The sequence below is a fragment of the Daucus carota genome, chromosome 9 (assembly GCF_001625215.2).
Source record: "Daucus carota subsp. sativus chromosome 9, DH1 v3.0, whole genome shotgun sequence".
Lineage (NCBI taxonomy): Eukaryota > Viridiplantae > Streptophyta > Magnoliopsida > Apiales > Apiaceae > Daucus > Daucus carota.
This window is the reverse complement of record NC_030389.2, coordinates 31,860,372-31,882,989: the sequence shown is the minus strand read 5'-3', so window position 1 is coordinate 31,882,989 and position 22,618 is coordinate 31,860,372. Positions and strand designations below refer to the sequence as shown.

General features: G+C 33.3%; 4 protein-coding genes across 6 annotated transcripts; all 4 read right to left on the bottom strand.

The window, feature by feature from the left end:
- Positions 1-4,470: 4,470 nt before the first annotated feature.
- On the bottom strand, positions 4,471-10,126 carry LOC135149617 (LRR receptor-like serine/threonine-protein kinase RGI1). Its single transcript, XM_064085372.1, has 4 exons — positions 9,796-10,126; positions 9,476-9,630; positions 5,114-5,226; positions 4,471-4,789 (listed from the first exon to the last, which is right to left on the bottom strand). The coding sequence occupies exons 1-4, from the start codon at positions 10,124-10,126 to the stop codon at positions 4,471-4,473; spliced, it is 918 nt and encodes a 305-aa protein (XP_063941442.1).
- Positions 10,127-14,744: 4,618 nt separating this feature from the next.
- LOC135149730 (uncharacterized) lies at positions 14,745-17,331 on the bottom strand. Of its 3 annotated transcripts, none has more exons than XM_064085551.1 (8): positions 17,195-17,331; positions 17,007-17,118; positions 16,745-16,942; positions 15,973-16,676; positions 15,615-15,891; positions 15,439-15,538; positions 15,234-15,355; positions 14,745-15,163 (listed from the first exon to the last, which is right to left on the bottom strand). In XM_064085551.1, the coding sequence occupies exons 4-8, from the start codon at positions 16,120-16,122 to the stop codon at positions 15,054-15,056; spliced, it is 759 nt and encodes a 252-aa protein (XP_063941621.1). In that variant the 5' UTR covers positions 16,123-16,676; positions 16,745-16,942; positions 17,007-17,118; positions 17,195-17,331; the 3' UTR covers positions 14,745-15,053. The 3 variants fall into 3 exon arrangements, with proteins under 3 accessions (XP_063941621.1, XP_063941623.1, XP_063941622.1); XM_064085553.1 differs by having other exon boundaries at positions 15,973-16,268; XM_064085552.1 differs by having other exon boundaries at positions 16,745-16,896.
- LOC135149616 (replication factor A protein 1-like) lies at positions 16,608-18,676 on the bottom strand. The gene is made up of 10 exons (XM_064085371.1): positions 18,527-18,676; positions 18,173-18,452; positions 18,030-18,099; positions 17,799-17,920; positions 17,643-17,724; positions 17,451-17,559; positions 17,195-17,349; positions 17,007-17,118; positions 16,745-16,942; positions 16,608-16,676 (listed from the first exon to the last, which is right to left on the bottom strand). Exons 1-10 carry the CDS (start codon positions 18,674-18,676, stop codon positions 16,608-16,610), a joined length of 1,347 nt encoding a protein of 448 aa, XP_063941441.1.
- A 68-nt stretch (positions 18,677-18,744) lies between these two features.
- LOC135149361 (uncharacterized) lies at positions 18,745-21,734 on the bottom strand. The gene is made up of 12 exons (XM_064084958.1): positions 21,475-21,734; positions 21,218-21,376; positions 20,842-21,121; positions 20,669-20,765; positions 20,464-20,585; positions 20,304-20,385; positions 20,076-20,211; positions 19,830-19,993; positions 19,616-19,736; positions 19,324-19,530; positions 19,103-19,255; positions 18,745-19,023 (listed from the first exon to the last, which is right to left on the bottom strand). Exons 1-12 carry the CDS (start codon positions 21,496-21,498, stop codon positions 19,012-19,014), a joined length of 1,557 nt encoding a protein of 518 aa, XP_063941028.1. The 5' UTR covers positions 21,499-21,734; the 3' UTR covers positions 18,745-19,011.
- Positions 21,735-22,618: the final 884 nt, after the last annotated feature.

The following is a 22,618-nucleotide window of genomic DNA, read 5'->3' as shown; positions in this document are numbered from 1 at the left end:
AGGACCTTCTCCAAGGGGTTTAGTCATTATATCAGCAAGATGGAGAGAGGTTTTGATGTAGATAGTAGAAATGAATCCTTATCAAGTTGTTCCCTCACATAATGACAGTCCAGTTTAAGGTGTTTAGTTCTTTCATGAAATACTGGATTCTGTGCTATATAATGTGCTGCTTTATTGTCACAAAAAAGAGGGATGGTTTTAGGTACAGAAACATGCATATCTTCAAGAATCCCATCCAACCAGACTAATTCACTAGTAGTGTGAGACATACTTCTGTACTCTGATTCGGTTAATGACTTGGACACAGTCTTTTGTTTCTTAGTCTTCCATGAAATTAGGCTCTCTCCCAAGAAAATACAATAACCTGTAAGAGATCTTCCACTACAGGCACATGTTCCCCAATCTGCATCACAAAATCCTGTGATTTGCAATTCTGATGTTGCTGAATAAAATAAACCCCAATCACTTGTTCCCTTTAAATAGCTAATCACATGTAAAGCAGCTTGTAAATGAGGCTTCCTCACAGCTTGCATGAATTGGCTGAGTTGTTGTACCGAATAGGAAATGTCTGGCCTTGTCAAATTTAAATATAACAATCGTCCTATAATTCTTTTGTACCGCTCCGGATCTGTTAACAATTCTCCTGTAGCAGTAGAAAGTCTAAGACCCTTTTGCAAAGGGAATCGACTTGCTTTGCATTTATCTAATCATGTATCTTCCAACAAATCAAGTATATATTTTCTTTGATTTAACATTGTTCCTTGAGGGCTCCTGGAGACTTCAATTCCCAAAAAATATCTCATCAGCCCCAAGTCTTTGATTGTAAAAGCTCTATCAAGTTCTTGTTTCAATATTGTTATGCACTCCTCATCATCACCGGTGATGATTAAATCATCTACATAAACCAACACCATGATTGTTTTTCCATTCTGAACCTTTCTAAAGAAACAATAATCTCTCTTGGATTTTCATTCCAAAATTTCTTAGAAACTTCGACAGCTCCATATTCCATTCTCTGGAGGCCTGCCTAAGCCCATATATACTCCTCTTTAACTTGCACACTTGTCCTGGTTTGGCTTTTTTGTATCCTTCTGGTGGTCTCATATACACTTCTTCCTCCAAATACCCATGTAAAAACGCATTATTAATATCGAGTTGATGCAAATTCCAAACTTGTGTAGTAGCAAGAGCTATGAGACTTCTTACGGTGGTGAATTTTTCCACAGGTGAGAAGGTGTCCGTATAATCTTTTTCTTTGATTTGTTTGTCTCCCCTTGCCACGACCCTTGCCTTCAATCTTTCAACTTCACCATTTCTTTTGTACTTGGTTTTGAACACCCACTTGTTACTAATTGCTTTCTTTCCCTTTGGCAAATCTGTCAACTCCCAAGTAGCATTTTCTTCAAGAGCTTTCAACTCTTTATCCATTGCCTCTACCCAACCTGATTTTTTACTAACTGCTGTGTAGTTACATGGGTCTTTTATTTGAAGACATTATTAAGAGAGCTGATGTATTCTTCTGAATAGGCACTTCTGTCATATTCAATCAAATCCGTTCTCTTTGACATGTTAGCGGATTCTTCTTTTCCTGGAATCTTGTAGACAAAATCCTTGAATTTATTCGGAACAGATGATATTCTTGTGCTCCTTCTTCTTTCATGTTGTTGTTCAACTGGTATATCAATTAAAACTGGCTCTTGTATTTCTTCTTCTTCGATCAATATTTCCCTTTCATCTGAAGTTCCTTCATCCAACAAATCTGAATTTTCCCAAAACATCTCTTGTTCCAGAGCTTCTTCTTGTTGCTTCTGTTTCTCAAGTTGCTCGTTATTCAGTGGTTCATCATCTTCTTGATTGCTATTGATTTCTTCTATGGGTTAATTATCAATTAGGGCACTCGCTTCACATCAATATATCATTCGGGACACTCTCGAATTTTCGGTCTCATTTGAAATACTATTTTCAGAAATTGTATCAGTCTTAAAAGTAAAAAGTTAAATTCGAAAACAAATCGATAGTTTGAGATGCGTTTCTCATGGGGATTTAACACAATAGGCTATAGAGATTATGTAGGCACGATTAATTGAATTTCTGCGTTCAAAAATGGCTATATATGTATTATTAGGGTTCCTCATAACCCATCTTTTTCATCATCAATTTTACCCATTTTTTTGACACGGAAATTCAATTAATTATACCTACATAATCTCTATAGCCTACTGTGTTAAAGCCCCATGAGTAACACTTCTTAAACTGTTGATTTGTTTTCAAATTTAACGTTTTATTTTTAAGACTGATACAATTTCTGAAAATGGTGTTTCAAATGAGACCGAAAATTCGAGAATGCCCCCGATGATATATTGGTGTGAAGTGAGTGCCCAATTTGATAATTAATTATTTCACAATTAAAACTTCCCAAATCCCTTTTTTTCCTTCCTTATTTTCATCTGAGATGAGAAAAGGAAATATTTCTTCCTTAAAAACTACATCCCAGGTCACAAATATTTTTCTTTTCTCTAAATCAAATACTCTGTAACCCTTCTGATCATTTGCATACCCAACCAGCACACATCCTACTGCCTTATCTCCAAATTTGTCCAATTTTCTATCTGTATTAAAAGCATAACATAAACAACCTATTATCCTCTGGTGTTCATATTCAGGCTTCTTTTTCAGTAATCTTTTATAAGGTGTTTCCCAACCTATCACTGCGCTAGGCATTAAATTAATCAGATGTGTTGCTGCCTTCACACATTCTCCCCATAAATATTTTGGAAGTCCAGCATATATCCTTAAAGTTCTCGCAGTTTCTATCAAGTGCCTATGTTTTCTTTCGACCCTTCCATTTTGTTGCGGCACGCCTACAATACTTCTTTGATGCATTATACCCCTTTCATTGAACATCTTTCTACATTGTGATTGTAGCACTTATGTTCTATTATCACTTTTTAAAGTTTTAAACTTTACTTTAAAATGATTCTCCACATAATTGAGAAATGTAAACAAGATATCCTTAACTTGTTCCTTACTAGATAACATGTGAGTCCAAGTGGCTCTAGTATAGTCATATAATATAGTAAGAAATTAATTTTCTCCTGTAATACTTGGAATCTTATATGGCCCCCATAAATCCACATGAACAAGATCAAATATATTTTTAGCAATAGCATTACTAGGCTTAAATGGCAGTTTATGATGCTTTTCTACACAACATGCATCACAAAAGAAATTCCTTAAACCATCTGAATTACAAAACTTGATGTGCCTCATTTTGGAGACCGAGCTATGTCCTAATCTAGCATGTACAATATAAAGTTTTACAGCTGCATTGCACATAACTACATTATTACTTTGTCTCCAAAATCTCATTACTCCAACTTGATTCTCTTCATCTTTTGCAGCTTCTATTCTATAAAGCCCATTTTCCTCCTTTCCTCTCCCAACTATCTCCTTAGTTGAAGGGTCCTGTAAGATACAAATTTTTGTATCAAACATCACATTAATTTTACTTGTCTTGATTAATTTACTAACTGAAAGTAAATTATGATTGAATTCATCAATATAGAGCACATCGTAAAGTGTCAATCTTCTAGATAATTTAATATCACCCATCTTATCAACAATCTTAACACTTCCATCCGATAATCCTACCTTTACAGGTAAATCCAAACTTCTTAAATTATGAAAGATAATCGTATTTCCACACATGTGATCAGATGCCCCTGAATCTATGATCCATGTATTTTTATCATAAGATTTGACTATACTGACTACATTAGAGGCCAAGATTATACCTGCAAAACTAGCCATTTTGTTGTTGTTGTTTCCTCCTGATGCTTGTTGTGTATTGAACAGCTTCATCATTTCCTGCACTACTGCTGAGACTAATTTGCCATCTGGTTTCATCTCTTTTCCGCTATCACTTCCATATCCCATCTCCAACGGATCATCTTGTTCATACTCAGGCTCTTCTCTTCCTACATTAGCTGCATATTTCATGTTTCCTCCGTTTGTTTTTCCTTTTTCAGGGTTTCCAAACCATTCCGGGTACCCTATGAGCTTGAAACATTCATCAACAGCGTGCCCCGTTTTCTTACAGTGGTCACACTATTTCTTCATTTTCATTTCTTTTGTCTCTCTTTTCTGTGAGTTCAAGATATGTCTCCCTTGACTCATTCTTCCAACAGCAAAAGCGCTAGATTCTCCAACACATTGATTTTCAGCTACTTGTTTTTGCTTCTCAGCTTGTTGCACAAGGTGAAAAGCTCTATTTAGAGTTGGCAATGGCTCCATTGCCATAATGTTCCCATCTATATTTTCATTTTTCTTATTTAGTCCCATTACAAAGTCTATAACTTTGTTCCTTTCTTGTATTTCTATGAACTTTTTCAAAAGCTCACATGTGCATTTCTTCATTGCCTCACATGTGCATTCTGGCAGTCCATCTACATCTTGTATTTCATCCCAGATCTACTTTAGCTTGAAATAATACTCGGAAACATTCATGTTTTCTTGCTCTAAATTTTTAACTTGTTTCTTCAAAGAATACAGGAGTGGAGCATTTGTCTCTGCGTACCTTTCCTTTAGCTCATTCCATAGCCTCTCAACAGAGTCTATATAGGTGAAACTATTAGCAATCTTCTCATTCATAGATCTGCAGAGCCAACCTCTTATCATGTAGTCATTCCTTATCCAGAGTGGATATTTTGCATCATCTGCCTGTGGTTTCTTCACTTTACCATCCAAGAAACCCAACTTGTTCTTGGATCCTAAAGCAAGCTTTATGCTCCTGCTCCAGTTGAGAAAGTTATCACCATTAAAGATGACATTCCCCAACGGTATATTTGCATTATCTGAGTTTGCCAGAAAGAGTGGATCTGAATATCCATTCTCATTTCTTACTTCGTTATCTTATGTAGCCATCTTGTTTCTTCAATCAATTATCAAGAAATTTGAGATATACTCAAGTCATTGAACCTCGCTTTGATACCATGAAGAAATTTAGACAAGATAAAATCTGAGAAAAATACTAAGCTTTGTATTAATCTCTTTTCTCTCTCAAACTGAAAAACTATGCAAGCTACTACATATATACCAAGTTATACTATCCTACCATCTAAACTTGTCAACTAATAGAAACAAAACAAAGCAACTGCCTAAAGACAAAAAAACTGCAGAGTCAAAGAACAGCTCTGCAAACAAACAAAGAAGGCTAACAGACACTTGCTACAAATATACAAAGACAAGACAAAAGCAACTAAGTAACTATGCTATTTTCTACACATATGTATAATTTTAAACTTTTTCTTTTCATTTGAATGTTAAATTATCGGTTATCTTGAATTTATATTATTCACTAAAGCAAACCCATACCATAAACACGTTCTGAGGCCTCCAAAGAAACAAGATAAGTAAATTTCAAAAGTGAAGATAGGATGTTGACAGAAAATTAAAACAGAGTGTCATTTCTGAAGTCATGACTACTAATATTCCTAAATCAGGTTGGTTAATAATTATCACATATGTCAAATACAAGATTTAAACTTTTGATGTCAAGTAATAAAGACGAACTAGCGTAGAAGCCCGTGCGAGGCACGGACCGGTCATTTATAAATTGATTTATTATTATTTTTTGGATTAATAATTTAATTTTTTTTATTATATATCAATTTTATTTGATTTTTAAATATCTCTTTTAAAATAAATTAATAATATCCATGATATCTGATTCAGCATGACACACAAATATTCATATAACTTGAATTGGCATAATAGAATTGGCACATGAAAGAAGTTTACACAATCATTTTTTCATTATGTTATTCAACTAAAACACATTTGAACGTGTCCGTAAATGATAAAAATTATAAGCTCTATTCGCATGAATCATATAAGCAACCCATTGAATGGTAGGATGGCTAAAATTGATTAATATTTTCATATGCTACTATGATAAAAAAAGATATAAGATCGAACACCGTGAGACATGCACATATGAAAAGATATTTATATGATACAGTTTTGTAGCAAAAATAAACATAATACTTGGTAGGCCTTCCTCCCTCTCACTTCCTCCAGTAAATCTCTTCATATATATATATAGGCTAATGATCAAATAGAAACCACTCTTAAAATAAAAACTAGAAACCAGTTTCCCTACCACTATTTATAACTACGGATATCACTAATTTATACTGCACTAATCACTGTTTTTATAAAGTATGCAAACAACGATTTTTACTATCAAAATTGAGAAAATCTACTTATCTAAACTATTGATAATCGATTATAGATGATCAATTTCATCCGTAGGAAGGTTCTTGGAGGTAGGAAGCCGCAAGAGAAGTTGTATGATGATGGTAAGTAGTCGTTAGTTTTGTAAGAAATGATGGAAAGTGTATGTGACTATTGGTGATGATAGACAATGGTGGTTAGTCATAGAAACGTCTGGTAATGGTGGTAAGAGGTCCATTATTACGATTTGAGTGAAGATGATAGTCAGATACGTTGCATATATGTGTATATATATATTTATATTTGCGAGATATGCTATATATAAATTAGTGATATGTTATGTACAAATTAGTGATTTCTGTAGTTAAAAATAGTGATAAAAAACTGTCCAGAAACTGGTTTCTAGTTTTTAGGCTAATTTGGTTTCTATTGGAGTAGGACTCTATATATATGTATCTTATTCATTAGTATGTTACAATAACTATCTATCAATTATCGGTTAATGATACATTATTATAAGGTCGGTCGATTATTTATCAACTGTTCATTTATTATCTTATCAATGGGTGTTTATTGATATTTTAACAGACTATTTTTAACAATTTATATGTGATTATTTGTTTAATAGTCGACTGTTAGAGTATGTTGTCTAAAATCCATTGGCTTGATCGATAACTTGGTCGAGTACTCGTGCTTTGGATGCTAACTCGATATTTAGCCTAAGTCGAATAAAGTTCGACATAACTCGCGTAAAAATTGGGGCAACGTGGATTATATATTAAAAAAAAACAGATTAAAAAAAAAAGAGAAAAGATCCCAGATAACCTGTAAAGTTTTTAATGAAAATTTATCATATAATACACATCTTTTTTTAACAGTTTAATCTCTAAAATTAGTTTATAAATACATGCAAACTGTTTAAGTAAGTACTTGTCGATTATTTTGAGTATTTATTACTGATAAGATTATCGAGTCAAATTAAAATTCACTTTTTAGAACATTAGTTAGCATTTAATGACTTGCCACTCGAGCGCCAGAGTTTAGTTTGAACACCATCACTCTGATGATAATATTTGAATCACATGATATACTTGGTATTTTTTTTTACTCCCACTTTTTCAATACACCATGTAACAAATCTATGATTTGTTGTAAAATTTCGTTATTACAAATTAAGATAAAATTTCAACTTAATAAATATGGTTGTACCATTACATATATGAAAACATATAAGTACGTACATACATATTATATGTACATAAATAAATAAATAAATACATACATACATACATACATGTAATTAAAAATAAGATTCGTAAACAAAATCACTCTGCAAAAAGTATAAGAGCTAATTAATTACTATATTAGAAACATTAAGTTAAATCATAAATAATTTAAGATAATCGCACATGTAAAAAATTTATAATTTTTTTAAATAAAATGGGAATCAAGATATCTTAATTTATCAATTATGATTGTAGAGAGTTTACATGAGAGTTTAATCATATATCTAAACTCCAACTCACATAAATTTATTTTGTGTAAAGTAAATAGCTACATTAACATCTAATTTAAGATAATCGCACATGTAAAAAATTTATAATTTTTTTTAATAAAATGAGGATCAAGATATCTTAATCTATCAATTATGATTGTAGAGAGTTTACATGAGAGTTTAATCATATATCTAAACTCCAACTCACATAAATTTATTTTGTGTAAAGTAAATAGCTACGTTAACATTTACTATTTCAATTCGTTTATAATGAGTGATCATAAATAAAGGACAACTGTAATTAAAATGGATATTTACTATGTAAATGTGTTAATTACTAACACTTAATGTTTTAATACAATAAATGACCCACCACTTGGTAATCTTGTAATTACATGTGACACAAGGGTATAATGGAGATTTCATCACCATTTTATTGGCTCATTTTGCCCTTGGTTGCCATTTAATATATAGAAGTAGATTTACCAGTGAATTGAGAGGTCACTGGCGAATTGTATAAATGATACTGAGAAGTGAATGGGTTTACACTTAAACTATAATCTACTACGTTAACAAGCGCTTAACTAGTTGAATTATGTACATTATCATCATAATACGCCTTTAAAAAGCAATCATTATTCGTATTAAATTTTGTTCACTTCTTGAATAACCCTCGGTGTTTTTTGGTAACACCACCGCCAATATTTCTTCAGACAAAAACTCTAAATAAAATTTTGAAAATATGATAATTAATTTCCTCCATTATCTTGAAATAAAGATTAAAAAAAAACTAAAATCAACTTCTAAATGTTAAGAGATTGTATAGGATGAATTGCACTCCATTTTATCTATTTTTCTACGATAAATAATATCTAAAGTCATGTATAAAGTATACTTCATGCAAAGCGAAATGTTAAAAAACACCGTTCATGCTCACGCATAGTCCGTTGGTGAAGATTTCTGTAGTCTGAAGTACGATGTATTAACTAGTCTTAGCCTCTTAGGTGCCTTAGAAGTCGAGAAATTACTTCATTTGTACTCTCAATTCTTTACATTATTTTTGATACGTTTTTTAGACTCATTTAAAAATATAGTTTCATAATATATTTTTTAATTTTTTTTGCTAAATAAAAGTTTGATATTTAAACTTTTATTCAAAAAAATATATAAAAAATGTATACTTTATAAGAGATTTAAAATACGTGCAAACGCGCGGCAAAAAAAAAAAAAATTACGTGCAAACGTATACATAATCTACCTAGGTTCCAGAGGGACGGAGGGTGTATATTTGTAGTCTGTGTGATTGCTATTTGCTACTGTCCGTGTAGGCTGTAGCTACAGAACGTGGCCTCTTGTCCAGTTGTTCTAATGGCATCACTCTCACTAACATATCTAGGGTTCGATCCAGTCTCCAGATTTTGAAACATTATGAAAGACTTATGAGCTGGAGTTGGATCTCTACGTTTTAGTTTAGTTATATCATTAAGCAAATGTAACACCGGTCTGCCGAAAATGGAGAAGTTGAAATGGAACTTCTGTATTTGCATCAACAACCCCAATTAAACTCACCACATCATTATGTACGAATTTTATGTACACAATTTTGTGCACCTACCACTACTCAGTATATTAATACACAGATATGAGATAGTGAGAATGGTGTTCATGGTTGCTCATCATCTGTTGATTTTTGTAGGTGACAAATTAATGCCCTCGAGGAGATCTGCTACATTTCTCATTATTTACCATTATATTGTCAGTACCCATGCCCATTGAAATCACAATGTCACTTCGAATCATTCCATTTAGATTTGCCCTCTCTGAAGGGATACTTCCATCAAGATTGTTACTTGAGAGATCAAGTATTCGGAGGTCACTTTGGTTGGAGAATGAGGTTGATGCTAGTGAGCCAATTAGAGAGTTGTTACGTAGGTTCAGAACTTGAAGTTCAGATAATTGGGTTTCTTAGCTTGACCTATATTTCCGGCAACTCCCCATCAAAATCGTTTCTTCAGGGAGCCAATAATGATAAATTTAAGATTTAAATAGGCGAGAAGGAATTCAACCAGTAAGGTTTTTATCTGACAGCAGTAAACTTCCAACATCCATCCCAGCAAGCCATTGTGGGAATCTTCCTGTGAGCTGATGATTACTCAGGTCGAGAATATCAAGATCCTTTCTTGTGGAAATCCATCCTGATATGTCTCCTTCAATTTTGCAAGATCTTAGAGAAATTTGAGAAAGCATACACTTTGGATTTATTTTAACACTGTTTTTCCAAATCATCTTATTTCTTCCAATGTATATATTCTTCAAACTCTCTATCTCAAATAGCCAGGAGGGTATTTCTCCAGAAAGCGTATTATCTTCAAGCATAAGTGTTTCTAACTTGCTCATGTTTCGTAAAGATCGAGGGATCACACCTGAGATTCTGAGAAACTGTTTTTTCTCAATGCCAAAGTGGAAATGTTTAACAAGTTTCCAATCCAACTTGGCATCTGCATCCGTAAATTATTATCCCTCAAATCCAAGCTTTCTTACTCCTTCAAATTCAGAATTGAATCTGGAATTGGACCCGAAAATTTATTCTGGTTAATAGAAAGTTGCTGCAACTTTAATTGTGAGATTCCCCATCTGTACCGGAATATTTCCATCAAGAAAATTCTTATCCAACTTCAATGTCCTCAAATCTGCAAGCTTTCCGACTTCCACTTAAATCAAGAACCTACAGAAACCTTATGTGGAATAGTTCTGCAGGAATGGAGCCATTAAATTTGTTTCTACTCATGTCAAGGTGAACTAATCTAATAAGATTAGCCAACTTTTCTCCTGAAATGTCCCCTTCTATACCATTAAAGGATATATAATAAGGATCATCAAGGATCTGATGCTAATGTGGTTAAAGATTCTTGGATTTGCCACACTATTGAAGTGTAAATAAGGCTCAATAATGCTGTCAAGGTGCAGAGCTATTATCTCACGTGAATGTGAACTGTAAAAAACTTATTTGAATTGGAGAAGGGACTGTTTGTGATGAATAGGACAAGATAAACATGGAATGAACATTAACATGAAAATGAAAGGCACAATTTTGATAAAACTTAGTGGCTTGGCCATCATTCTGTTTTACTTAATTTTGTGAAGTAGAGTTGGGTATTACTAAAGATAAGCACATGTTTCTCCAAACTCCAGACTCTAGAGTGCATAAAAATGGAAAGGCCGAGTAATTTTATCATATTAGCCATGTGTATAATTTCAAACTTATTTTTTTCGTTTGAATGTTGAATTATTGGTTATCTTGAACTTATATTATTCATTAAAGCGCAGTTTTCTATTGACATATTTTGAGGCATCTAAAAAGACAGACTCTAGAGTGCATAAAAATGGAAAGGCCGAGTAATTTTATCATATTAGCCATGTGTATAATTTCAAACTTATTTTTTTCGTTTGAATGTTGAATTATTGGTTATCTTGAACTTATATTATTCATTAAAGCGCAGTTTTCTATTAACATATTTTGAGGCATCTAAAAAGACAAGATAAGTAAATTTCAAGAATCAAGATAGGATCTTGTCAAAAAATTAAGATAGAGTCTCTGATTTCTTAAGTGTTGAGTACTTATAATCCTAATTGCCATACATGCGATCGAATTGGTTAATAATTAGCGCACACGAATACTGTGCCCACTGATGATGGTTTTGAACAACACTGAATAAACGAGTTTACAATATTTTATATACATTTAAGGAGGGACTCAACTAGTTGAATTATGTACGATATCATCGTAATATGCCTAAACAATGCATTCAGATTTGGAAAAACGCTTCAAAAGAATTTGAAAATATGATAAGTAATTTCCTCCATTATCTCAAAATAAAAATAAAAAAACTAAACTCAACTCCCAAATATGTTTTTAAGAGATCATATGATATGAATTACACTCCATTTCATCTATTTTTCTACGATATATAATATCTAAAGTCATGTATACAGTATTATCATGCAATGCGAAATGTTAGAAAACACAGTTAGCGAAATGTTGGAAAATACAGTTATAGTTCATGCTCATGCGTAATTCGTTAGTGAAGATTTCCAGAGTAGAGTCTGAAGTACGAAATATTAGTCCTAGGTACCCTACAAGAGTAGAATTTGAGAAATTATATAATCTGTGCGATTGCTATTTGCTACTGTACGTCCATGTAGCTCTAGAACGTGGCCTCTTGTCTGATAGCATCACTCTCACTGACATATCGAGGGTTCGATCCATCTGTGAAACATACTAGGATGAGCTGGAGTTGGATCTCTACATTTTAGTTTTAGTTAGTTATATGATCTGCCGATCGAGCAAGGAGAAGTTGTATAAGTAAAGGTTAAAATACAACTTCTTATTATTCCCTTCAAACAATAGAATCAATCTCATAAGGAAAACATTTTTTATATTATCATTTTTATTATCGCTGCACTGTAAAACCTAGTTTGCTGAGCAAAATCCTACCATGGCTTGCAGTACTGATCGGTGGAAATGTCCGCTTTGTAAGGAACTTTTCCAAGAATGAGTTCACTCACCAACCTAAAATTGAAATACATTATCAATGACGATATTTCCAAGTCAACTAACTAAAATCAGTATCAGTAACAAATAACACCTAGCAGTATGTACTAGCAATGAAATGCATTGATATTGTGTTTTTATTTAGTATAATATTGTGCTTGACACTTGACAGTATTACAAGATTTACAACAGTAAACTTCACAGTTCTGGTGTCTTCTACAGCCTTGGAACCATCTGCGGACTCATACCTATAGGAGATATTAGGAATCATCAAGGATCTACTGTTAAGGTGGTCAGAGATTCTTGGATTTGCAACACTATTGAAGTTTAAATAAGGCCTGATGATGCTGTTAAGGTGCAGAGAGCTATTATCTCATGCAAATGTCAACTGCAAACAACTCTAATCCAAGCCAAAAGCGATGAGATTAAGCCGTCGAACAAATTCAGTATAGAGGATTTAAATTGAACAAGGGACTGTGTATGAGACAAGACAAACATGGAATGAACTTAACACGAAGATGAAAGGCACGACTTGTTTGATCAAACTTAGTGGCTTGGCCAATGTTGAGTCTTAGTTAATTTTGTCAAAGGGCTTAATCCCCTTTTAGCTTTTAAACAGGGTGTGTACCAATTGGGTCTCAATATATAATTCTGCCGATTTAATTCTTCAAATATCCGATATATTCTGATTAGCCATCAAGATGAATCAAAAGGTATATAACGGAAGAATACTATTGAAAATAAAGTTTGCTCATTCTTTTTAACTCCTAAATAATATATTTCATGTTTTTTTTAAGCCTAACTAATATATTAGAGGTTCTTTTAAACCATCGATGTTTAATGCCTTTTTAACCCCTGTCATGATTGTTCATCCGTTATATGTCCTTTTTTGGTACGAGAACTCATCGAAATATATCGGATATATACATGAAGTATTGAATTGGCCGAATTAAAATATTGAGAATATCGATACCTTCCCAAACATCGAGAGTTAAAAAAATATTTAGTCTAAACTAGGGTTGGGTAAGGCATAAGTTTCTCCAAGCTCGAGAGTACATAAAAGTGAAAAGGGCCGAGTAATTTTATCATATTAGCATGGGCATGACTTCAAATTTATTATTTTGAATTTTTGATGTAGTATTGCTACGTATTCAAATTCTATTTTCAGTTTTTTTTAAATAATAAAACATATGAATAATTTTAATTACAGATGTCTCATTATTGTTAGTCTCAATAGAATCAATCATATTCTATTAACTAGTTTTGAAAAAAAAAAATAGAGAAGTAATTTGAAAAATAATTTTTAAAATACATAACATTTGGTGATTAGTTATTTTGAACTTATAATATTTAGTCATATAACAAACACGTTGGAAATTGCTTTTCTAGCATGGAAAGAAACAAGATAAGTAAATTTGAATAATCAAAACCGGAAATGTTTGGAAAAATCTGTAATTAATTTAGCTAATGTTTTCTCTGTTTTTAGTCTTACATTTTTTTAAGTGGCTAATCCAATTATAATTAGCCCACACGCACCCATGTGTGGTTTTAAGCACAAATTTTTATCTATTATACGTAATTTTCTCCATTATCTTAAAATAAAGATAAAAGATTTATATATCAACTCCTAAACATGTTCTTAAAATCATATAATTTGAACTCCGAAATTATATAATATAAACTCGGCTCCATTTCACCTATTTTCGTAAGATATATAATATTGCACTTCATGCAAAATGAAATGTTAGAAAACACAGTTCACCCTCATGCATTATTCGTCAGTGAAGATTTCTGAGTAGAGTCATGATACTCCAATAATAGCACAGGGGTGAGGAACAAAATACAGCGAATCTACGAAAATTTGAATAAATACTATTTATAATTAGAACAAAGTTCCATGTAATCCACATGTTTACTGTAGTACCGTAGATCACGTATGTTCTGCAACTATAGAATGGCATAAAAACATTGCAAAATATGTTATTTTGCAAATCATGTTCTATAAACATCATTATTTTGTTAAAAATTTTGACAATCCTAAACATTCTACAAGTTAAATAGTGAAAAACACATTATTCTGCAAAACATGTTAAGTTTGCAGAACATATTTACATATTACAGAACATATGTGTTCTACTTGTCGAACATAAATGATTTTCAATATTTTTCATAAAATAGTGATATTTATAAAATGTATTTCACAAAACAACAAGTTTCGTACATTTTGCAATGTTTTTATGTCGTTTTATAGTTGCAGAACATACGTGGTCTACGGTACTATAATAAACTAGTATTTAAGCCCGCGCTGCTGGGCATCGACATAATAAATATGTTTGTAATTGATAAAATTCTTAGTTTCTGCAATAATACTGCCAAGAGAGATATTGGGTCATATCCGATAAACACTTAAACTTGAAAATGATGAGTACATTTAAACGAAACGTAGCATGGTAAAGTCCCAAGTGTTAATACTTGAATATAGATTGCAAATGACATAAGAGTTACAGAGCTCTTCATACAGAGTTCTTAAAACAGAGTTATAAAAACCTACGGCACCATTATCTTAAGAATAATACAAAGTTTTTAATCTGGCTTGCAAACCATACATGAAATAAGATAAGTAGGACGATTGAATAATTGGAATAGCATGATGGAATGATGCAGGTAGTAGAATCCTCTTGTAGGTGTCTTTCATTTCCGAGCATCAATGGAGACGCCAATTTGCCAATCTGTACCATTCAATCGGTTCACACTTATTTACAAAAACATGCATTACATAGGAGAATTTACTAACCTCAATGCATCTCTCAGATCCTCCACAGCTTCATGATGAAGATTTATGAAAAACCTCGTCGCAGGATAGTTTGTCAACTTCACCTCACCTAAAACATTTAGTTGACAATGTGTTTATAAAGATAGTAATAAACAGGAATGTAATTTTTTGAGGACTACCTTGGATCATGCGAGCTTTAACACTGGAGATGATAAGGATTACTGGATGCTGGCCAGCATTGTGGAGTTCCTGATCAAAAGATCGCGCCATTTCATCATAGAATATTACTTGCGCAGGACTGCTGTTAAGAGATAGATACAAATATTCAGTGGGTCAACATGCAATAGTTCTATTAAAGCATAGATTTAAAAGTTTAACAAAAACTTCATATCGTTGATGGTAAACTGAATGCTGTTTTTGAGCTGGTTATATTTGTTCCTGTAGGTAGTCATAGGCTGCACTTGTTGTAGAACTCCAACAACATCTACATAACAGAATAGGCAGTTACAAAAAACTACACTGGCTTCAAGGAACTCTTGTAGTAAACCAAAAAAACTGACCGATTAGAAAGTTGTTTTCCCTTGCAGCATCGATTATAGCTGATAAGTTAGTGAACTGAAACACATGACGCTGGATATAATCCACATCTTCAGCTACAAAGATGTTAGTCATATGATACAATTGGATGAAGAAATCATTTTCAAAGCATCTTTCAGTTTGCATGGCACCATATTGCCTAACAACAAAGTTATGGACATTATAGGTTTCTCCCTCCGTAATCAAACTCTGAAGTTGATTCATGTTTGCAGCAGCAATCCAGGCACGGATACGGCCTCCCTATTAGTGCAGAAATACCATTAGTAATCTAATAAACCCTGAGAATGAATAGTTGGTAGCTCAAGAATTGGTTTCACTTACCAATTCATCGACGAAAATACAGTTTATACCAACTGTATCTCCCTGCTGAGTAATGGCCTGCCAAATCCTCGTTACTCGGACTTTTAGCCTCCAAGCAGTTGTTATTTGAGGCCGTAGATTTGATATCATCTGGTATGGGATCTCAGCCATGTTTGTGTGAATATTTTCTTTGAAGCGGAGCTGGATTTAAAGGCCCAGGTGATTGCACTTCTTTCCAAGTTTTACTTGTCCTCACAGTATTTTTGTTGGCTGGTAGCTATTATTGAAAGGAATCTTGTTACTTTACCTCAGGATTCCTGTTCATATATGCAGTCCAGTATGAGTGCCCTGCAAAGCCTATGCTACAAATTTAGCTTTTTCTATGGCACCTGCAGAATTCTATTAGAGTTTTTTGGCATATATATTTGGTGCTTTTCAAAAGTCGAATGTGCAAACTAAGAATCCCAAAAGATTTTTCACTTGATAATTTCTGAATAATAAAATTTCAGAAGGGTACAACTCCTTATACAGCAAGGTTAATTGTTCTTTGATGCTAACAGTAGCCCAAAAGTAATCAGTCTTTTGCATTAGGGTAAATTTACAGTTTGTGAAAATTGCAACTTTGCAGAGCAGCAGCATACAGCAGTGTGCATTTGTTAAACTGTTAAGCTGGAGTTTAAGTCCACAGTTGAGATTCCTTGATCATTGTCAGTTGATTCGGCTGCCTGTTATTATAAAAGTATGTTTATCGTCCATACTAATTGACAGGATGTTGAGTTGTAAACTAATATACCTGTGATGTTGGTGCACGACTACTGGAAGCACCTTCGTCTGCCTCTGCTGGAAGCTTGACAAAACCTCTGCAGATGTTAGTAGCCCAGTAATACTTGAACTTGTTCAAAACGTTTGCCTCCCTAATCTGGATCACTATACTGTATTCCTTATCTGTAATACCAAGCACACATCCCGGAAAGGCTTGCACACTGAAAATCTGGTGTGAAGAACTCTTAGTTTGATTTCTACAGTGAATTGAATACGTAAAAGATGACAAATACCTGATCAGCAAAATCAGAAGCTCTTCTCCCAGTTATTGCACGCACTTCTCTGTCTCCTAACACTACTGGCATCTGGCCGGTTTGGTCCTCAGCAACAACATGAATTTTAAACCTACATGCAAATGGTGGGTGTCTATCATAAGGTACTCAACATATAATTGAGAAAATTTGTTAATGGAAGCACTAACTTTTTCTGGGGATACGGAACGTATCTGTTGCAAGCTTCACATATTGGACATGGATTTCCAACTGTGACCTCCATGTCACAACTTGTGCAAGCATTGTAAAACCAGCTAAAAGTTTCATCAATCTTAGTAATCTTCACATGTGCCATGAAAAATCCCTGAATAGATCATTTATATTATAAAGTTTAAATAGGAAAGATACTACAGTCATGGTTTAAAGGGAATAGACAAAAGCTTCTAACTGGTTCAATTTAATAACCTCAATGTCATCTTTTCCCAAGTTTTCAAGTTCTTTCACTGTTGCCATAGCCATTGACTTGACTTTTGGTTTTCCTAAAGCCTTCTTGGCAAATTCAGGGTTTGTCAACCTAAACAAATGAGTTGTATGTGTTAGGTGGACATAAAGAGCAGCCAGTTATATGGAGATACAAAAGTTTAGAGTTTCACTTACAATTTCCTTAGTGTCACTACACTATGGTGCTTGTAGTTGAGATATACAGTTGTCGCTGTGTTGTTTGATATGTCTACCTCACCTGTAAGTCGATGTAAAATTACATAAACCATATAAGGAGTGTTAATGATCAACTACAGATAGTAAAGTGTTTACCATTCCATTTCCCAACCCTGCATCCTGAAATGATGATAATAACTGGCTTCTCCAAACCACTTTTCATCAGCTGATCAAAGTTTTGGCCGAAATTATCCCAGAAAGTAACACTTATGTTTGAACTACAAATAAACAAAGAGATCAAAACAGGGTAACTGGGTAGGAGGAGTATAAAATTAGAATACACAGAAAAAAATTTACTTTCCGTCGGTTATATAAAATTTTGCCTGCCTTTGACTCTGTCCATGTCTGTTTGTTAGATCTCTTATATTGTCATAGTCCTTAATGATTCCCACCACATCTGCATACCACAAAATGAGCTTGCACCAGATATCTTATTTTAAACACAACAGTCTCAAGAAATGTTAAATCACCTGCTAGGTAAGTAGTTTGTTTAGACAGTTCCTCCAGCTGGCTGTGATCGTAGAAGTCGAAAGAATTTGCTGGTATTGTGACACCATCATCTGCAAGCTGCTGGCAAATTGTGTCTTGATTAAACACCAGCTGAGTAGCATTCCTTAACACTCTGAACTTTTCAGTTTGCTTGTAAATTTGGACATCAAAGTTCTTAATACTGTACACTCTTCCAACAAACAGTATAAATTGAAATTCCTCAGCGCATTTAGTTGGTACAAATCCATGAATCCTATGTCCCTGCATTAGGTTACAATATTAGTGTTGCAAAAAGTTTTCAGATTCAGATACCATAAACATCATATAAAAAATACCTTCTGGTCTATAACAATGACATTGAAACTCTTGAATTCCTCTCCTGATTTTGTAGCTCCTCTCCATAAACGGATGACTCGGACCTTAATTTTGTACTGATCAACTCCAGGTTTCAAGTTCTCAACTGCAGTATAGTGATTGCTTGCCATTGTTTTAACTTGCTGTGGTAAATAAAGACTGCATGTGTGCTTATATACATCAGTTAATTCCTTGTTTGAATTAAATTTTTACACCTAACAGAATATGCATTTATGTGACAAACTGAACAGTAGTGCCAATAGAACCATATAGTTCAAACATAACCATGTAGTTGTGACAGCAACAAAAATATGTTCACAATATTACAGACCTTAATAGTTGAAAATAAAAAGTACAGATAGTGACCAAATTAGTTTGTTCTAGTACATGAGCTGAACTGAAATAAACACAAAAGATGATGACCACCATTGAACTTGTTGGATGGCAACATTGATGACCGAGATTCTCATTTAGAAATCTGAAACAAAACAGAAGATTTGTTGTTGTTTTTTTTGTCATTCAAAAAAAATCATTACTAAATGGCCAGCTAGGCATACCTTCTCCACTTTAATTTTCTTCACCAGAGGAGAAACGGATGCATCAGTAGGATTGAAAGACAAAGATTCGGAAATATTTCGTGGTCTCGTTTTCATGTTGGTTGACTTCTCAGTGTTTGGAGTTTCATTTGCATTTTGCTCCGTCCCAGATTCCTAAAAAAACACGTCTCATATTACAATATTTAGTTTTAAATTTGACAATACTATAATTAGTCACATACATTGACCAAGGAAATATCTCCGATTTCAACCACAGTTGCACTATTCGGATCAAAGCTGTCCCCTTTTTCCTGTGCCTGCAGAATTTCCTTTGCATGGAAAACAGTCGAACCTTTTTCAACATTTTCCAGGTTGACAGAAAGGTTGATGGTATATTTCTGCTTGAGGAACATGTTCAGAATTTCTGGAAATTTTTCCTCCTCGGCTTCCTATGTACAACACTTTCAAGTTAATAATAATAAAACAGGGGGACATTATTTACCAAATAATTAGAGCAATGGAAGAATTACGAACATCACTACAATCAGCATGTAGGTCAATCACTGTTTTATCAATCAGTTTTGTAATCTCGTGATCTAGGAAGATAATTGCAACCGAACCACTTTCGTCTGAGCATAGAGTGCACAACCGGAACCTAACAAATGTTGGTTTTAGACATGTATTAGTAAAAGGAACATCATAAATTAATTTTGTAGCAGTTGGTAAGATTTATGTGCAAAAGGTAGACCTCTTATCTGGGTATGGGATTATTCGACCACAACCATTAGGACGTGAACATATGAATTTTCCATGCTCAAGTTCCAGTTCTAAATCACAGCCTGTACACTTCCTGAAGTACCAATTTTTGTTATCAGTAATCCTTTTGACCGTGACTTCACAAAAGATGCTATCCTGTAAAAACAACACTGCATTTGTAAATACGGCTTAAATAGTTTTTTTCCATTTATATAAAAAAAAATTAAAGAAAGACAACCTCTCCGAAATCTTTAGGTAAGGATTTTATATCCTTAACTTTGAATATTTTCCTTGGCATTTCAACAACGACCTCCTCCTCCTCTGGTATCTCAACCATCTCAACCACAACAGGTTCATTTTTTTTCTCAGAAATACTATAATGCATTGAAATGCGTTATACTTTTGGAAAAAGAATACATTCTATATTTATTTAAATAAAATACATAACTATAAATCAAGTTACCACCTTCTTTTCAACTCATTTATGCAATAGTGTTTAGGATTGATATAAACTCTTGTGGCAGGGTAGTTTGACAAATGTGGCAGACCTGTGAATTTGAATAATATCAAGTATGGTGAACTGCATTAAGGAGCTGAAATAGTACTTATTCCAATTTAGACAGAACCTTCATAGCGACCAACTTTCGCACAGGATATTATAACATAAAGATTCCTGCGGTCCGCGTTGCCAAAATCCTTCTCCGCTAATTCTCCAAACTGATCAAAAAAGGTGACGTGCACAGTAGAGCTGTAACAGTAGAAGAACATTTAGTTGATCTTCGAATTAGCAATGAGCTGCCTAGTTGTCATTACTGTTTAAATTATTTTTACCTTCCATTGGAGATTTGAAACTTGAAGAGAGTTTTTTCTTCATCATTTTTTTTGATTTTGATTAGGTCTTGCACATTTATCACCTTGCCAGCCATATCTGCTAAGAAAAGGCTTTGTTACTAAATAAGGTCGACATATTTTTGTGCGAATATGTGACTCGGAAAATGTATTACCAATTAAAAACCGATTGTCGTCTGCAAGCTTTTCAATTGCATCATAATGGAATAAGTCAAAAGCATACAACTCAATTGGTAGTCCAACATCTGTGGCTTTCTTGAAGAGTGTGTGAGGAGTGAAAAAAATATGTTTTTTGCTGCGTACAGCTCTGTATTTCTCATCTCCCAAATAATCTTTTACTTTAAAATTGGAGATAACATAAATTTCTCCTTCTTTTATCTCCTTCAGCAAGTCACCACAGTATTTGGAATTGGCAAAAGCATGAACTCTACCATTCTATATTCACAAAGCAAGGCAAATTTTTAAAATCAGATACACAAATATTTTCTATATAAAGTATTATGAAATAGGCACATATTTAGAGGACTGTACCGAGTCATCAATTAGTAGCATGTTAACTCCCCAAAATTCCTGTTTCTCTCTGCTCAGGCTCTTCCAGAATGATTGCACTCTTACTCTCAGTTTCCAGTCATAAGTTGTTGTGTCGACACTGTCTATAGGACTGTAGGGGCTCAAATCATTCATAATAAACTGCAGGTAGGAATATATTTATTACATAACAGATAGGTTTACAGTTACAGATTCATTCAATACACTTAGTTGAACAAAGGGAGTGAATTATAACTTACAGAGGAAGTTGTTTTCTCCGACATGGTCTTCAATTCGAGAGTAGTTGGGCTGTAAGGAGAAGTTAAAGTTCAGAGTACTTCGTTTCTCTAAGGCGGCTTCTTCTTAATCGAGTAGTGGAGAGCTTTGCTTGCTTCGAGATGAGTGTGTGGTTTGAGATTCAGACACGGATTTTGTCTTAAGGGTTTAGATTGAGTTGCCTAGCTGTAGTCATTTGCTACAGTAAAAGAAGACGCGAACAGTACACGCGCCATTTCGAGAAGTTATTGTCTTGCAGAATAAAAATGCAGTGCCCAGTTTCTCGATACATCCGTTAAATCTTTGATATATGAGAATTTTTTATTTGCCGAGGAATACGTAGTAAACGATGTTGCAATACTGTTTAGTAAATTATCTACAAAAGAAATATATTGTTTAGTAAATTATGTACAAAATAAATATATCATCAGTCCGGTATATATCATTATATTATGAAATGAGGCAAAAATATTATTACAATGAGTTTGGTATAATCGTAAATTGCCACTGTATAGAACAGAAAAATTATAAAGAAGATTATTAATTGATAAGTACTCCCTCCGTTCGAACAGATTCTTTACGTTATTTTTTGGCAAGCTTTTTAATAGTACGATGAAGTATACTTACATTTTATATATAAATTTAAAAAAAATGTAGAAAAAAAGATTGATATCTAAATTCTTATTCAGAAAGGATTTTTTTATAAAAAAATAAGTTTGATGTCTAAACTTTTATTTAGAACAACAATAATTTAGAGAAATATTATTGAACTATCTTTTGCAAGAATCTGACAATGCGTGCAAACAGTGAACGTAAACAACCTGGTGGGACGGAAGGGAAATTTTAGTATTTAAAAATAAAAAAAAGTCAAGAGAGCAACAGATTTTTATAAATTTAATTAACCTATCATTAAATAAAGTTTTAGCAACTTAAGAAGAAGATTTTTGGCACACACTTTTAAGTATATTGACCGGAAACTTAAAAGAATTACAAATAAGAATTTTTTTTTTCTGATTAATAATATATAATCAAATTTTGTATTCTAGGAAAAAAAATTCGAAACAATAATTATTTTTACAACCAAGTCAAGATACTTAAGAGTAAGTATTAAAATAAAATTTTTAGGAA

Coding starts and splice junctions, on each gene's coding strand:
- LOC135149730 (XM_064085551.1), bottom strand. CDS start 16,122: ATGGCTGAGATCCCATACCAGATGATATCAAATCTACGGCCTCAAATA. Junction 15,539..15,614: donor GGAAAACAACTTTCTAATCG/GTCAGTTTTTTT, acceptor TCTGTTATGTAG/ATGTTGTTGGAGTTCTACAA. Junction 15,164..15,233: donor TAAAGCTCGCATGATCCAAG/GTAGTCCTCAAA, acceptor TAAATGTTTTAG/GTGAGGTGAAGTTGACAAAC.
- LOC135149361 (XM_064084958.1), bottom strand. CDS start 21,498: ATGTCGGAGAAAACAACTTCCTCT. Junction 19,737..19,829: donor ATCCCATACCCAGATAAGAG/GTCTACCTTTTG, acceptor AACATTTGTTAG/GTTCCGGTTGTGCACTCTAT. Junction 19,531..19,615: donor TACATGCTGATTGTAGTGAT/GTTCGTAATTCT, acceptor TGTTGTACATAG/GAAGCCGAGGAGGAAAAATT.
- LOC135149616 (XM_064085371.1), bottom strand. CDS start 18,676: ATGGCAAGCAATCACTATACTGCAGTTGAGAACTTGAAACCTGGAGTT. Junction 17,921..18,029: donor AGACATGGACAGAGTCAAAG/GCAGGCAAAATT, acceptor GTTTATTTGTAG/TTCAAACATAAGTGTTACTT. Junction 17,350..17,450: donor TGGGAAAAGATGACATTGAG/GTTATTAAATTG, acceptor TGATCTATTCAG/GGATTTTTCATGGCACATGT.
- LOC135149617 (XM_064085372.1), bottom strand. CDS start 10,126: ATGAGCAAGTTAGAAACACTTATGCTTGAAGATAATACGCTTTCTGGA. Junction 5,227..9,475: donor TGGGTACTGACAATATAATG/GTAAATAATGAG, acceptor GTATATTTGTAG/CAAGTGTCTGTTAGCCTTCT. Junction 4,790..5,113: donor TTAGTTGACAAGTTTAGATG/GTAGGATAGTAT, acceptor CAACTGGAGCAG/GAGCATAAAGCTTGCTTTAG.